General features: G+C 55.0%; 1 protein-coding gene across 1 annotated transcript; it reads left to right on the forward strand.

Moving 5' to 3' along the window:
• Positions 1–803: 803 nt before the first annotated feature.
• EPHA1 (EPH receptor A1) lies at positions 804–15446 on the forward strand. Its single transcript, XM_036863010.1, is given in 19 exon segments — positions 804–927; positions 1957–2024; positions 6060–6341; positions 7335–7743; positions 7980–8135; positions 8458–8802; positions 8927–9012; positions 9014–9055; positions 9301–9451; positions 9927–10023; positions 10249–10316; positions 11124–11249; positions 12110–12295; positions 12455–12516; positions 12636–12842; positions 13014–13163; positions 13425–13618; positions 14965–15120; positions 15204–15446. Coding segments are annotated over 19 exon segments (2946 nt in total). The 5' UTR covers positions 804–845; the 3' UTR covers positions 15283–15446.
• The last annotated feature ends 119 nt before the right edge of the window (positions 15447–15565 follow it).

The following is a 15565-nucleotide window of genomic DNA, read 5'->3' on the forward strand; positions in this document are numbered from 1 at the left end:
TATACTGGAAGCCAGTCTCCAACAGGTGGGAGGGCCGTGGGTCTACACCACTAGATTCTCTACCACTTGCGCTCAGAAGCCCTCACCAGTTTCTCATGTTGCTTCGTAAAGTGCATGGTAACGTTCAAACTCCTTAACATGTTTATCGAGACCTTCCCTGCCCCGGCCCACACCTGTCTTTCTGCCTGGTTCCCAAGACAATCCTGAGCCCCAGCAGTCAGACTGGTCCCTTCACCACTCCCAGAGGCCCCTTGAGGCTCCCTGCCTTCAGGCCCTTGCTCACGTCTTGCCCAACCTCTACCACCGAAACCCAAACCCGGCTCACACAGTCTACTCCCTGGAGACTCAATGTGCTCCCGGCTGGGCTTGCTTCCTCTGCCAACCAACCTCGCCTTGCATTATGGTCATCCAAGTCTCCGCGACGGGAACATCAAGATGTGTCTCTTACCCGGCCTTCCCCTGTGTCTATTACAGTGCTGGGCCCTGAAGAAAGGGAGAGGGAGGAATACAAGTTCGAGGTAGAATTAGGCGAAAGGCTGGATCGAGACAGGGTTGGGTTTAGGGTTAGAATTAGCACAGGGTGAGTCAATTCCCAATCCCACCCACTAGGCGGCGCCCGCAGTCTCATTCCGGTCAAGACGCCTCCGCTTTTTGAAGTTTATTACCTGTTTTACAAGTTTCCTTCCTGCCCTACTGTCCCTTTAAGAAGGTGATCCAGGTGAGGCCTGGACTCCGCCCCGGGCTCTGGCCCCGCCCCCCGCCCCTGCTCGGCCGGCCCGGCTCGCCCAGTCCTCGCACCCAGGCCCAGCCGTCCGGGCCTCGGTCCCAGGTCCCGGCCCCGCGCCATGGAGCGGCGCTGGCCCCTGGGGCTCGGGCTGCTGCTGCTTCTCTGCGCCCCGCTGCCCCCGGGGGCGCGCGCCTTGGAAGGTACCGACCCCCGCCCCGCCCCTCCCCCTCCTCCTGGAGTCGGCATTCCTGAGGAGGCCCTCTCCGAGAGCCCCTCTCCAGCGCTCTTGTTTTGCCCGGCTGCCAGGCGATCGACTGGCCAGGCCAGTCTTTGGTCTTTAACCCCAAACAGCTGCTTTCCCGGGTCAGTCACCCCCGCCCCTGCTGGCCAGCAGTTTTCTCCTGGGGGTGGGGAGTGAGTTTCTGGCGGAAGCAGCGTCCAGACCTCCTACCCCAGCAATGGTGGGGACCCCTCATTCCTAGGCAGCCCCGGCCTCAGGCGCCCAACCCAGAGATCTGAACCCTCTGAAGTCAGAAGTGGAAGTCGCTTTATGCCAACCTAGGCCGGGGGACAGAGGGACCTGCCGCTGGGGGATGGGTTAGGACTCGGGGGGCAGGGGCTCCCGGAGGCAGGGGTCAAGCCTTCCACGTGGACACTTGCATACTCTCTGACCCTACTACCCCCGCTTCCTGGACTCTCCGCTGTGTCTCTACCCCCAGTCCACACCCCCAATCAGGGGCAAGGCAGGCCCTTTGCCAGGGGGAGGGAGCCTCCGCACCCAGGACACCCCTCCAAAGTCCCCTGTCCACACCCAGCCCACTCATGACCCCCAGAGGCTGAGCTCCTCTCTCGCCCATCCACCCTTCCAGTTCTGCGGCTGATGGGTCCCCCAGGCTGCACCAGCCCCGCTGAGTGAGAGGCTGCCCGTCCTCTCCGGGGCTGCTCTTCCTAACGCTTCCTGCGTTGACTTTGGTCAAAGGTCCAGCCCTCCAACCCTTGCCCCACTCTGCTTTCCTCCCTTCACACTCGGGAGGAAGACAGACTAATCATCGTAGCCCTTCACTCCTCCTTCCTGGGCCGGTTTCCGCCCCTAAATCTCAGGAACTCACAGCTATTAACAGGATGCTGAAGCCTTGGGGCTGGGGGGCCCAGGAAGAGGAATGTGGGTTGCATGTGTGTGTGGACCTTCTCCCCCAGAGATGACAGGCCCCCTTTCTCTCCACCTTCAGTCACTCTGATGGATACTAGCAAGGCACAGGGAGAGCTGGGCTGGCTGCTGGATCCCCCAGAGGATGGGGTAAGTGTCAGGGGAGGGAAGGACCTAGGGTGGCTCAAGGCTGAAGGCCAGCGTGAAATGGGGTGGTGAGGTGGGTACAGGAACGTAGAAAAGAGCAGGAAAAACTGGAAGTGTCTCCTCTGGGAGGGGGAGGGGAGGGGAGGTGAGTCAGAGCCTCCTGAATGTGTGGAGCCTTGGAGGGGGGGGTGTCAGGCTTCACCCCATGGGGACCCAGTCAATGCCTGGCTCCTCCTCTCCCTGCCCCAGCGAGGGAGGGCTGAATACTTGTGAGGACCTGGGGGAGGATGAGAGTGACACCTCCTGGGAAGAGAATGGACCATCCCTGGGATGGTTGAGAGCTGAGACCCAAACACAGAAGAGTGTCCTCAATCTGAGGTCCATCCATCCCAATGGAGTTGCATAGACAGGTTTCAAGGGGGTCTGGGAACCCCATAAAAGAGTATTCAAAGTTGTGTAGCTGTATGTGGACTTTTTTTTTATTTTTTTTCTGGAGAAGAGAGCCAGAGTTTTCATCAAATTCTTCAAAGGGTCTTTGACTCTCCCAGAGTTAAAAGCTGCCCCATTAGAGGTCCCTGAGCCCTTGACACCTCCTCCGCCTTCCCCAGCCCAGGCACACCATGCATTCCAAGCCCCTTCCCTCCTTGGATATTCCGAAGACCCAGTGAGCAGAGGTAGGATCTTGTGAGTCCCATAGAGCACCTTTCTGTCACTCAGCAGAGCTGGCCCTGGAAACACGGGAGCCTCCCCAGGTGCTGCAGCCTCCAGGACTCTGGCCTCAGGCCTCTTCCCTCTGGTCCTAGACCCTGTTCTCTGGGTGTTCCCTTTTCTCTTTCCTACTCCAGGAGGAATCCAGCCTGTATTTCTGGGGTTGGGGTTACTTGCTTTCTTTCCCTCGGAGTCCTAGGGCCCTGGCTCCACTCTCGGCTCTCCCATGGAGTGGCCTGTAATTAGAATGAATAGACTAAACCGTAATGTATCCTACAGGAGGGGCTGCTCAGAAAATCCTGGATTAGGCCAGCTCTGATAGGCAGCTCATCTCATAAAGCAGCTAATCACTCCACAGTGAGGGCTGCAGGTCCATCTGCTGGCTCCCACGGGCCGCCCCTGCCACCCCACCCACCCAAATAACTCTTCCCTAATTGGGCTGGAGTGGAAGCAAGGCCCCTTCTGCAGCTCAGGCTAAACAGCTTTGTACTAGGAAGGCAAGGAGACAGCAGCAGTCACATTCCTACTGTCTGCCTTGTCCCCCCTCTACCCCTCCCCATCTTTTCAAAACATACACACACACACACACACACACACACACACACACACATATTCAGATTCACGCTCCCCAGAATGTACCTATGTAGCAGCCAGCAACCAGAGTGATAAGTGAAAGGGTCCTTATTGCTGATCCTGGGCAGCTGCTTCTCCCCCATCTGTCACTGCTGGAACTGGGGGAGGCGAGTCATAGCTGGGAACATCTGCTGCGCCTGGTCCAGCTGCAGCCCTGGTGGTCTAGCTAATGGACTGCGCATTAACCACTCGCCACCTTTCCACCTGTCCTCCACCCCAGGTCTTCCACTCCGCTTCCCCGTCACAGCTTCTTCCTAAGAACAGGCTCTAGGTGCCTTCTGTCATTGCAGCCTGGACACCCCTTGTCTGATCTTTGAACTCCCTAACGTAATACAAAAATACGTGCCTCACAGCAACATATACTTCTGCCCCTGCCCCCATGCCACCCCAAACTTTAGATAATGGTGCTTTTTCTCGCCTTTTCCCAAAGCTGCGGGTAGCAATGAAAACCCTTGGGAAAGTGAACTTTCTATGGGCCTCAGTCTCTTCTTTATAAAATAAGGGAGTTGCAACCAAAATATCAATGGAATATTTTATAGAATTTGAGAGCTTTTTAAATTCATCTGGCAGAGAATGTACTTAAGAATGTCTGAGAATTCTTTTGAAAAAAGAAGAAGAATGAAGTAGGAAACTTGTCCTACCAGATATCAGAACGTACCATACAGTACATCAATTATAATTAAAACATTTGGCATTGCACGAGAATATTCAGGTCAATGGAACAGAATAGAAAGTCCCCAAACAAACCCGCATATTTGAGATTTTATTATGTGGTAACATTGTAGTTGCAAATTAATGTGGAAAGTATAGACTAGTCAATAAACTGACAATTTGGTGTCCATAATTTTTTTTTAAAAAAAGAAAGAAGGTAAAGTTACATCTTCACACTCTACACACAACAAAATTAATTCTAGGAAGATTAAAGTCTAAACCTAAAAACCAAACCTAAAAGAATGTTAGGAGAAATATAGAAGATCTTTATAAGTTTGGGATGGGAGAGCTTCCCAAGCAAAATACATAACACAAAAAGGAAAGAAGATAAATGGTATTATGTAAAAATTTTTAAAGTATGTCAACATCACAGATATCATTAGGAAAATTAAATGTCATGACGGAGAAAATATATGAAATATGCATTTCAAGCAAATGATTAATGTCTATAATGTTAAAAAAAAAAGGTCATCCAAATGAACACTCAAAAGATAACAGTAGAATATCAGGCAAAGTTATAAATACGTAACTGCATAAAAATACAAATAGACAGTGAACAAAAGAGAAATGCACAACCTCCTCCTCAAAGAAAGGTAAATTAAAATGGCCAGAAGCTGTTTTGTCCATAAGATTGCCAAAAGTAAAAAGGTCATTAATATCCAGTGTTGATGGGGTTTTGAGAAAATGCGCCCTCCTGCATTGTGAAAGTGTAAATTGATAAAGCCTTTGTGGAGGACAATTTGGCAATATCTTCTTATAAAATTTGTACTATATTTACCCTTTCATACAGCAGGTCTACAGAAATCTTACAGGAATCTGTACATGTTTACTTAAAAAGTAAAAAATCACTAGAAGTTACTTAAATGTCCAACAGTAGATGAATGATTAAATTGTGGTACATCCATACAATGGGATATGATTTTATGGATTGCTAAAAACAATTAGGTAGATCCATATACTCTTGTGGACATCTTTCAAAGACTTTTTATTCGTTAAAAAAAAAAAAAAGTAGGTTATAGAATAACACTTGTATATTTTTTAAAATTATGTTAAAAACACACGCACACGAAAAAAACATTCAAATGTTTCTCTAGAGGCACTGAAAATGATCTGGAAAGTTTTACTCCAAGTTGTTAAGAATGGGTGGATGGATGGGAGGACTTTCACTTCTTGTTATATGTAAGTTTTTATTCTTTGACTTTTTGTAATAAGCACATAGAGGCGTAATGATTAAGAGCATAAACTCTGGAACTTAGAGTGTCTGGGTGCTCCCAGCTTCTCCTCTTAATAGCTGGTGCCTTGGGCAATACGTCCTTTAACCTCACTGTGACTCAGTTTCCTCATTGAAAGTGCTTAGAATAGTGACTGGCCCATGGTAAGCGCTACATTAGTGCTGGCTGTTGTTATTATTATTTTTAATGTAAAAGAAGTTAAGGAGCATGGTCTGGATGGTATCTAGGGGTCCAACCAACTCTTTCCGTTGATGATTTTGATAGTGGCTGTGAACTGGAAGGAATATTGGAGAGAGTGAGATTCCCTCATACAGAAGAGTTTTATGCTTGTTCTCACCCTCCAAAGGTCAGAGGCCTTAATGTTAAATGCAGTCGCCTCACCTCTGAACAAATAGGCAGAAAGTTTTTGTGCATGAGCTTTTGCTACAAAAATCTGCCTTTGGGGTACCTGACAGCTCTGCTGATGGTAAAAATCGTGCTCATACTGTTGCAGTTGGAGTGGGCTCATTGAAGGGTCCAGAGCTGGCCAGGGTTGTCAAGGGGGTGTTGTCTTGCCCATGCTATATCCAAATAAATCCCCGACCCTAAACATTTAACCTACTATCCTGGGGCCGCGGGGTGGGGAGAGGGCAGGACAAGTAGCGTGAACCTGGGCAGCTCTGACACCAGCTTCCTCGCCATCCACTCTAGAAAGGGAGCATTTGGGGAGAAGGTGATGATGGCTTGGAGGCTGACACTCGTTTTCCTCTCGCAGTGGAGTGAGGTGCAGCAGATACTGAACGGGACACCACTGTACATGTACCAGGACTGCCCAGTGCAAGAAAGCAGAGACACTGACCACTGGCTTCGCTCCAATTGGATCTACCGTGGGGAGGAGGCCTCGCGTGTCCACGTGGAGCTGCAGTTCACCGTGCGGGACTGCAAGAGTTTCCCCGGGGAAGCTGGGCCTCTGGGCTGCAAAGAGACCTTCAACCTCCTGTACATGGAGAGTGACCAGGATGTGGGCATTCAGCTCCGGCGGCCCCTGTTCCAGAAGGTGCTTCTACCCCTCGGGGCCATTTCAGCCCTGACACTGATCCTTGCCCCACTCCCTTCCATGACCCCGTTCCGCTCAGATAAAGAGAAGGTGGCAGAAACAGGAAGAGAGCGTAGGTGTGGAATAGTGGAAAGAATGTGGGACTAGAAACCAGAAGGTCTGGATTTGAGCACCTTTTCAGCTGTGTCCCGACATGGGGCGTGTCACGTAACCTCTCTGAGCTGTTTTTCCTTGTCTTAAAGTAGTGATAATAATATTTTATTATTAATAGTATGACTGCCAGCCTCATCTATTTGAGAGGCTTTTACAAGCATCCACTGAGATAAGAGCATGGCATGGTGGAGGCAGGGGAGAGGTATTTGGACTTGTTCCGTCCATGCTCACTACATTCGTGTGTGACACACACCCATGAGTATCCCTAGAGTTGTGCAGGAAGACAGTTCTCTGCAGGCTACTTTTTAATCCCTTCCCTTTCTTTCCTACTCAAGGAAACGTACTGGAATGCAAAAGAGAAGGGAACATATTATTATAGGATGTACTCTCATTTTTTTCCAAAGAGCAGCTGTTGTAAAGTTTGTTATTAGTAATAAATTAACGATGACACACTTTATAACTGATCACCTCGTTGGCACTGAGGTTGGGAACACCTTTGAATAGTGGAAATTATCTGGGCTGTCGCATCCCACAGCTGGGTTCCAATCCCAGCCCCACCATGTAGTAGCTGTATCATCTTGTCCGAGGTCTTCACCTTCTCTTAGCCTTAGTTTCTTCATCTGTCAAATGAGGAAGGTGATGCATCCCACCTTGTAGGATTATTGCACGGACTCGACAGTGTAATGCACATAAAAATGCTTGGGTTGGTAGCTCCCGTGTAATCAGCCCTCTGTTTATGCCTGTGTAAACTGCAAAGTATTAAGCAAACAGTCATTTCTGTTATGTGGGAATGAAGCACGACTTTACCACTTTTCCCTCTTCCCCACGCCTTCTTCCCAGGTAACCACAGTGGCTGCAGACCAGAGCTTCACCATTCGAGACCTTGCGTCTGGAGCCGTGAAACTGAACGTGGAGCGCTGCTCCTTGGGCCACCTGACCCGCCGAGGCCTCTATCTCGCTTTCCACAACCCGGGTGCCTGTGTGGCCCTGGTATCTGTCCGGGTCTTCTACCAGCTCTGCCCTGAGACTGTGTACGGCTTGGCCCAATTCCCCGACACTCTCCCCGGACCAGGCGGGTTGGCCGAAGTGGCAGGGACCTGCTTGCCCCACGCCCACGTCACCCCTGGCCCCTCGGGTGCACCCCGCATGCACTGCAGCCCCGACGGCCAGTGGTTGGTGCCAGTGGGGCGGTGCCACTGTGAGCCTGGTTACGAGGAAGGCGGCGGCGGCGGTGTCGAGGGATGCCTTGGTAAGGAGACTCGAAGAGGTGGTAAGAACCTGGAGGGACCACTCAGGAGAGGGTCTACCGGGTGCCAAGGGAAGGAAGGAAGCCGACACTCCATCTCAGTGATTTTTAAACTGAGTGTCCCAAGGCCCTAGGGAGACACACGCAGGGGTGTCCCCAGCACAAGCGATTTGCGGGAGGGGTGTGATTCTCCCAGTAAAACACTGGACAACCTTGGCTCTGTGTCATTCTCTCTCCAGCCTGCCCGAAAGGCTCCTACAGGGCTGACGTGAACACACCCAGTTGTCTCAAGTGCCCGCAACACAGCACAGCCGAGTCTGAAGGGGCCACCATGTGCACCTGCGAGAGCGGGCACTACCGCGTTCCTGGGGAGGGCCCCGCCGCAGCGTGCACGCGTGAGTCCCCGGCCGGGGCCTGGCTGCCTGTGAGGAGGTGCAGGACCTTGGCTAAACCCGTGTTGGGGTCAGAACTTTCCAGAGCCTGTCAGATATCGGGGACCATCCAGGGTGCCGGCCACTTAAAGCCCCCCAACGCGCACCCCTGCTCTCCCTGGAACAATGCAGAGATGAAGTTAAGCTACCTTTTCCCCACTAGGAATCGCATCTCCGGGCAAAGGCTGCGGAGGACTTGGAGAATCGGTGTTGGGAGGAGGCTAGGGGCCAGCAGCTCCGGTGAGGACCGTGCTGGTTCCTATTGATGGCCTGTCTTCTCCCACAGGTCCCCCCTCTGTCCCCCGAAACCTGAGCTTCTCTGTTTCGGGGACTCAGCTCTCCCTGCGCTGGGAGCCCCCAGTAGACCTGGGAGGACGCGAGGATGTCAGATACGACGTGGGGTGTTCTCAGTGTCGGGGAGCAGCGCTGGACGGGGAGCCCTGCCAGCCCTGCGGGGGAAGCGTGCGCTTCTCCCCGGGGCCCAGCGGGCTCACTTCGGCCGCTGTGTGCGTGGATGGCCTCGAGCCCGACGCCAACTACACCTTTAACGTTGAAGCCCAGAACGGAGTGTCGGAGCTGGGCGCCTCCAAGCCCGCCAGCGCCTCACTCAGCGTCAGCATGGGGCGTGCAGGTGAGGGGTCTGGGGGGCCAGCAGGGCCTGGAGGAGGCCGGAGGGCGTAGGACCACAGGGACAAATTGATGAGCGGGAAGCAAGGAGAGGCTTCTTAAGTGATTTCCTCCCTTTGGACTCACAGAGGCCCCGTCAGGCTTGTCCCTGAGGCTGGTGAAGAAGGCGCCGAGGCAGCTGGAGCTGACCTGGGCGGGGTCCCGGCCTCGCAGCCCCGGGGGGGAACCTCAGCTACGAGCTGCACGTGCTGAACCAGGTGAGCGCACGGCGGGGCACCTCCGCTGTCCATGCCTGGGCACACCCCAGCGTTCCTCGCCTGGGGCGTAGGATGGGAGAAAGCTGCCCGCAGTGAACCGTGGGGCTTTCTCAGGACGGAACCCTCTAAAGAGCCCTACCCTGACCACTCCGCAGCCCACCCCTCCCACGTGTTCCCAGGACTGCCCTTCTCCTCCACCAGGTGTGGTTTGGCACGGCGCAGGTAACACGAGTCCCCATCCACAGGATGAAGAACGGTACCAGCTGGTTCTAGAGCCCCGGGTCTTGCTGACTGAACTGCAGCCAGACACCACGTACACCGTCAGAGTCCGGATGGTGACCCCTCTGGGCCCCGGCCCCTTCTCCCCTGACCATGAGTTTCGGACCAGCCCACCAGGTGGGTGGGTTACTCTGTGTTCTGGCCCAAACACACATGCGACTGTCATCCCCCTGAGGTTTCTCAGACCCTGTTCCAGTCAGTGATCTTCCTTCTTCGCCTACGCACACACACACACACACACACACGCACACACGCACACACACGTAGAAGCTGCCTGGGCGGATAGCCCGTGCAGAGTCACACCACACCTCCTCAGACACACATTCTGATGCTGTATCCCGCCAGCCAGCATCCTGTCCTGTCTCCTAACCCCTCAGGTTAGTGTCCATCGGCAGACAGAGCAAGCTGGTGGTCCCTGGGTGGGACCCTTTCCGCAGGCTCTCTCACCCACACTCACACCCATCTCCCTGGCTGGGGAATGCACGCCCAAAGCCACCGAGAGACCGCCTCCCCCCACCGTGTGCCCTGCCTGCCTCCATCATCCCTGTGGGCTCTGGGCACCCCCAGACTTCTTCACCCCACGTGCCTATAGTTTCCAGGGTCGTGACTGGAGGAGAGATCGTGGCCATCATCTGTGGGCTGCTGCTGGGTGTGGCTCTGCTTCTCGGAATGCTTGTCTTCCGTTCCAGGTGCTGTTCCTGCTCCCTCTCCCCGCTTGCACCACCCTGGGTCCCTTTGCCCTGGCGGAAGCTCCTGAATGCAGTCCAACAGCCCTCCCATCCCCTGGTACCCAAGTGTCCCCGCACCACCAGCTCCCCACCCCCCGTTGTTTCTGGGGAGATCTCAGCTGCAGCACGTTTGGGCCCCTGAGGTGGTCCTGGGCCCCTGAAGAACCTGGTCCCCAACCCTCACAGGAAAGCTCAGCGGCGACGGCACCAGAGGCGGCAGAGGCAGCACGATCGTGTCGCTGATGGGGACAGAGGTGAGCCAGGAGCACCTGTGCATGCACACGTGTGTGTGTTGGGAGGCGCCACTGGGATGGGACCAAGGGACCCACATTTGCTAGGGCAACTCTGGGGGCACAGGTGGGCTCTCTTGTCCCCAGGGCTCTTGTGTTTTGCTACTTCATTAACTTTGGTTAATTAACTTCGTACTGACAGTCCCCCAGAGGCTCTGTGCAATTGCCTGTTAGCTGTTGGTGCCACTGTACCGACACCTGGGCTCCAGGCAGCCTTCCTCATCCTCCCTGGCTGGGCCTGTGGGCTGAGGCTGGCTGGGAGGGCGATTGCCCGCAGGCTCCCTGAAGTCCTCCCAGGCATGTGGGCTTCCTGCTGGTCACCTCATCAGGTGCCCCACAGAAGGGGGAGTCTGGGGGCCATCCAAGTAACAGAGCGGGAGCGAGGCTCGTCTGGGAATGTGAACGAGCTGTGAGTGACCGGAGGAGTATGGTGAGCGGCGGGGAGGAGGGAGGCAAGGAATTAGGGTCAATGAGCCATGGGACTGTTGGGTAACTTGAGGCCGTGAGCACGCTTTCGGGTCTGGGTTCCGGCCCACTGCTCTGGGCCCTGGACGGTGAGGACACACGAGCTTTGCGTGTAGACAGCAGGAGGAATGGCTGGGCTACGGAGACGTCGTTGCTGAGGACAGAGACTGTCTTTCACTTCAGCCAGGACAGGGCTCCTCGGGGAACAGAAGAATGAGCGCTGGGGTGTGCTGGCCCCTCCCCCCCCCTCCCCCCAGTACGCCTGAGCCCTGGAGGTGGGCTGAGCCCTCCCTGTTCTCCCCGCAGAGGACAAGCTGTGGCTGAAGCCTTACGTGGACCTCCAGGCATATGAGGACCCTGCCCAGGGAGCCCTGGACTTCACCCAGGAGCTCGATCCGGCCTGGCTGGTTGTGGACACCGTCATAGGGGAAGGTGAGCCCTGTGGTCCCCTCTGTGTGGCAGCACAGAGCGGCCAGCAGGCCCCTTCCTTCCGGCCCTTCCCTGTGGAGCCCAGCCGGCCTCTCCTCTGGCCCGAGAGCTCCCAGATGAGTTTCCTCCCTGCTCTACCCCGTGTCCTGCAACCACTGTGTTCATGTCTTAACCCCCTGATCAGGTGTCCTGGAGCAGCTCCCGCCTCCTGCACCACCTGCTTTTGTGGTTGTGGAATTTCTGATACAGAGCATTACACACATCATCTTTGTCAGGAGAGGGGTCGCTGTGCCCAGGCTCAGGCTATTCTCAGATGGTTCCCAAACATGGCAGGGATTCAGAGCCTCCCCAGCCCCACATTCCACCCCACCAGGGGCCCAGTGTCCTTGGGCTGCCCCGATCCCTTGGGTCACCAGGGAAAATGGATCTGAACAGAGAACAAAGCTCAGCAGTGTCTTTGCTGATTGTGTGGCCAAGTGACCGGAGGAGCTTGCGGAAGAGAGGCGGCAGTGGTCAGCCTCCCCGGTCACTTGTGTACTGGCCCTGACCAGCCTGCCCTTCGTGAACACAACCCAGCCCCACTGCACGACCCCCACTCACCCAGCACCTCCTGAGTATCAGAACTCTGCTAACTGGGGAGACAGTGCCGAACAGTTTGCAAAGCTGCACTCCTGTTCCAGACTCCCGGCCCCTGGCCCTGGGAATTACAGCCAAGCCCTTGTCTCAGGGAGGAAGGTACACCACGTTTCTGATCCTCTGGTCCAGAGAAGAAAAGGGAACTGGAGGACTGGAGATATCGCTGCCTGTCCCCCTGGGCAGCCTGACGATGCATCTGGCCATGACCCTGTTTTCTTTCCACCCAGGAGAGTTTGGGGAAGTATATCGAGGGTCCCTGAGGATCCCCGGCCAGGATGCCAAGACCGTGGCCATTAAGACCTTGAAAGACACATCTCCCGATGGCCAGTGGTGGAACTTCCTTCGAGAGGCAACGATCATGGGCCAGTTCAACCACCCGCACATTCTGCACCTGGAAGGCGTTGTCACAAAGAGTACGAGGGGTGGTGTCTAAGAGCGTGCGGGGAGGGAGCGGTAGAGGAGGGGTGAGACCACCGGAAGTGGAGGGACGATGTGCTGTCAGAGGCAGGAAGTCTGGTTCTGGGTGGAGACGGGGTGGAGGCTGCCGTGGTGATGTGTGCTTCGTGTCTCAGGAAAGCCCATCATGATCATCACGGAGTTTATGGAGAATGGAGCCCTGGATGCCTTCCTGAGGGTAAGGAGGGCGGAGGACCAGCTTGGAAGGGGGATGAGCCACGGAGCCCTGGGCTTTGGCTCTGGGTCCAGGAAGAGGAGACCCGGCCCATCCCCTAACTCGCCCACTCCCTGCTGCAGGAGCGGGAGGACCAGCTGGTCCCTGGGCAGCTGGTGGCCATGCTGCAGGGCATAGCATCTGGCATGAACTACCTCAGTGACCACAGTTACGTCCACCGGGACCTGGCCGCCAGGAACATCTTGGTGAGTCAGAACCTGTGCTGCAAGGTGTCTGACTTTGGCCTGACCCGCCTCCTGGACAACTTTGATGGCACCTATGAAACCCAGGTTAGAGCCTTGTACTTATCACATACACATTCACACACACACACACACTTACGTGCCGTACGTACAGTCAGTACGTACAGAGTACACGATGCACACTCGTGGACACAATAACTTCCCACGCCCTTCTGTGCCCTGAAACACATCAGCCTTCTGCCCCACGTGCCCTATTAGGGAGGAAAGATCCCCATCCGTTGGACAGCCCCCGAAGCCATTGCCCACCGGATCTTCACCACAGCCAGCGACGTGTGGAGCTTTGGGATCGTGATGTGGGAGGTGCTCAGCTTTGGGGACAAGCCCTATGGGGAGATGAGCAATCAGGAGGTGAGCCCAGGTGTTTCTCACGTATCTCATCCCCTCCCCAAATCCTCCATGGCCCTTTCCTTCAAGTAGCCTCATTTCTTCTTTCTGACCCACAGTTTGTCTGCATTCCTATCCACTCTCGTCCCCTTCACCTCACGCCCTGTTGTCTTGACTATAGCCGTCCTGGTCACGGGGTCTAGAGGCTCCACTGCAACGATCGTGTGTGAACAGAGCTTCCTCGTGGCCTGCCGGGTTAGCTTCTTACCCTCTTCCTCGCTGCAGGTAATGAAGAGCATTGAGGATGGGTACCAGCTGCCCCCGCCCGTGGACTGCCCTGCCCCCCTCTATGAACTCATGAAGAACTGCTGGGCCTATGACTGTGCCCGTCGGCCCCCCTTCCACCGGCTGAAGGCACAGCTGGAGCATCTGCACGCCAACCCCCACTCCCTGCGAACCACTGCCAACTTTGATCCCAGGTAACCACCCTGGGGAGGGCAGATCTAGGAGAATGGAAATGGACATTTGGCCACATCCATCAAGCGCTGGGCCTGTGGAGCTCCCGACAGAGTCAGGCATAGGAGGCAGCCCAAAATCTGCACCTTTGGGAAGAGAGCGCTCTGATGGAGGAGATGCGGTGTCTCGCCCTCGATAGCTCTGGTTTGATGGAAGATAGGAAGCAAACACACTAAGATGCAAAGTACATATAAGCAGCTGCCAACCTGATACCTGCTCCAGGGAGCTTGGTCACTTAGAATGGGGTAGGGAAGACAGAGAAACCAACAAGAGCCAGACGGGGGATGCATGTCGTGACTGAGAGGGGCAACCTTGTGGGATCTGGGAAGGCGCCCAGATCCTGTAGCCAGCAAGGGTTGGGGAGCTGAGGGCATGCCAATCGCAAATAGTGCAGGGTGCAGAGAAGTTTGGACTTTATCCTGAGCCTAGAGAACTACTGACCAATGTTTTAAAACTGTCCATGGGAGGGACATGATCATTGCATTTTACCAAAAACATTGCCAGAATATGGAGAATCAGCTGTTTGCAGGGGGTAAGATGGGAGAGACGGGCAAGGCTTCAAATGCTTTATCGGGTACACCAGCCCTGGCGTGCTGGCCTCTGTATCAAACCGCCATATATAACCTTGTTTCTGGGAGAAAATGTGCTCCAAGTTCCAACTTTTGAAACTATCTTTTGGAGCACAACTCCCTTATACACTGGAGACCGCATGTGCTAATCTTTCTGGAATGCTGGATATTTTTCCCCCAGCAGATTTACTTTACTAATGGTTTTTGGCTCTGGCTGGCTTTAGGACAGGAACACTCATTGTATTGTGGGTGTCAGAGTGCAAGAGTAACAGCCAGGGTTGGAGGTGGCAAGCGGGGGCTGCTCCCAGAACTCGGGGGGCCACCCTGAAAACAGCCGAGACCACGCCGGCCTTCCAGGGCCTCTGCTCACCTCGTCTCCCTGCTTCCTCTCAGCTGGGAGGGCTGATACTTCATGTCTTTCCTGGCCCCCATCAGTTGCCCAAAGCTGGCCACTGCAGTGCGGTAGGGCTGGTGGTACCTTCCGTTTGGACCTCCAAGGCTGCCACTTGCCCCGGGTCTGTCAGCGCAGCAGGACTGTCAGCCTGCCCGTTGCTGTTGCCAGGAAGCCGGCCAGGAAATGGGTTCACTGACAATGGCCGGGCTAATCCACAAAGTCTAGATAATCTCTGTGCTCAGACACCCAACTTGAATGCTGCCTGCAGATGCATAGAGGCAGAGCCCCAGTTTCAGGAAAGCCCTGCATCCCCCTGCGTGTGACTGAGGTAGCCCATGTCCCCCAGGGTGACCCTTCGCTTGCCCAGCTTGAGTGGCTCAGATGGGATCCCCTACCGGAGCGTGGCTGAATGGCTGGAGTCCATCCGAATGAAACGCTACATCCTGCACTTCCAGTCCGCCGGGCTGGACACCATGGAGTGTGTGCTGGATCTGACGGCCGAGTGAGGACCCTGGGGGCCCGGGCAGGGGAGGGCTGCTGGGGTTGGAGGCCCAAGACTCACCGATTCCCTCTCCTTGCCCACAGGGACCTGGCGCAGATGGGGATCACACTGCCGGGACACCAGAAGCGCATTCTTTGCAGTATTCAGGGGTTCAAGGACTGAGCCTTCGCCTCACCCACCCCGTCCTCAGGGAGCAAGGATGGGACCGTGGCCCCTCGACCTGCCAGACGTAGGGCTTCGGCGCTGCTCCTGCCCACCCTTCCCTGAGGAACTGCCTCTGGAGCCAGGAAGCCCATTGTTTAAAAAGTGGGGGGGGGGGGGTGGGGGTAGAAGTAAAAAGATAATTGTGGGAGTTGGGGGAGGGTTTAATATATATTATATACATATACATATATATTTTTGTAAATAAACAGAAACTGAATTTTCAACTTTACCCCAGGGTTTT

The sequence above is a fragment of the Balaenoptera musculus genome, chromosome 9 (assembly GCF_009873245.2).
Source record: "Balaenoptera musculus isolate JJ_BM4_2016_0621 chromosome 9, mBalMus1.pri.v3, whole genome shotgun sequence".
Classification (NCBI taxonomy): domain Eukaryota; kingdom Metazoa; phylum Chordata; class Mammalia; order Artiodactyla; family Balaenopteridae; genus Balaenoptera; species Balaenoptera musculus.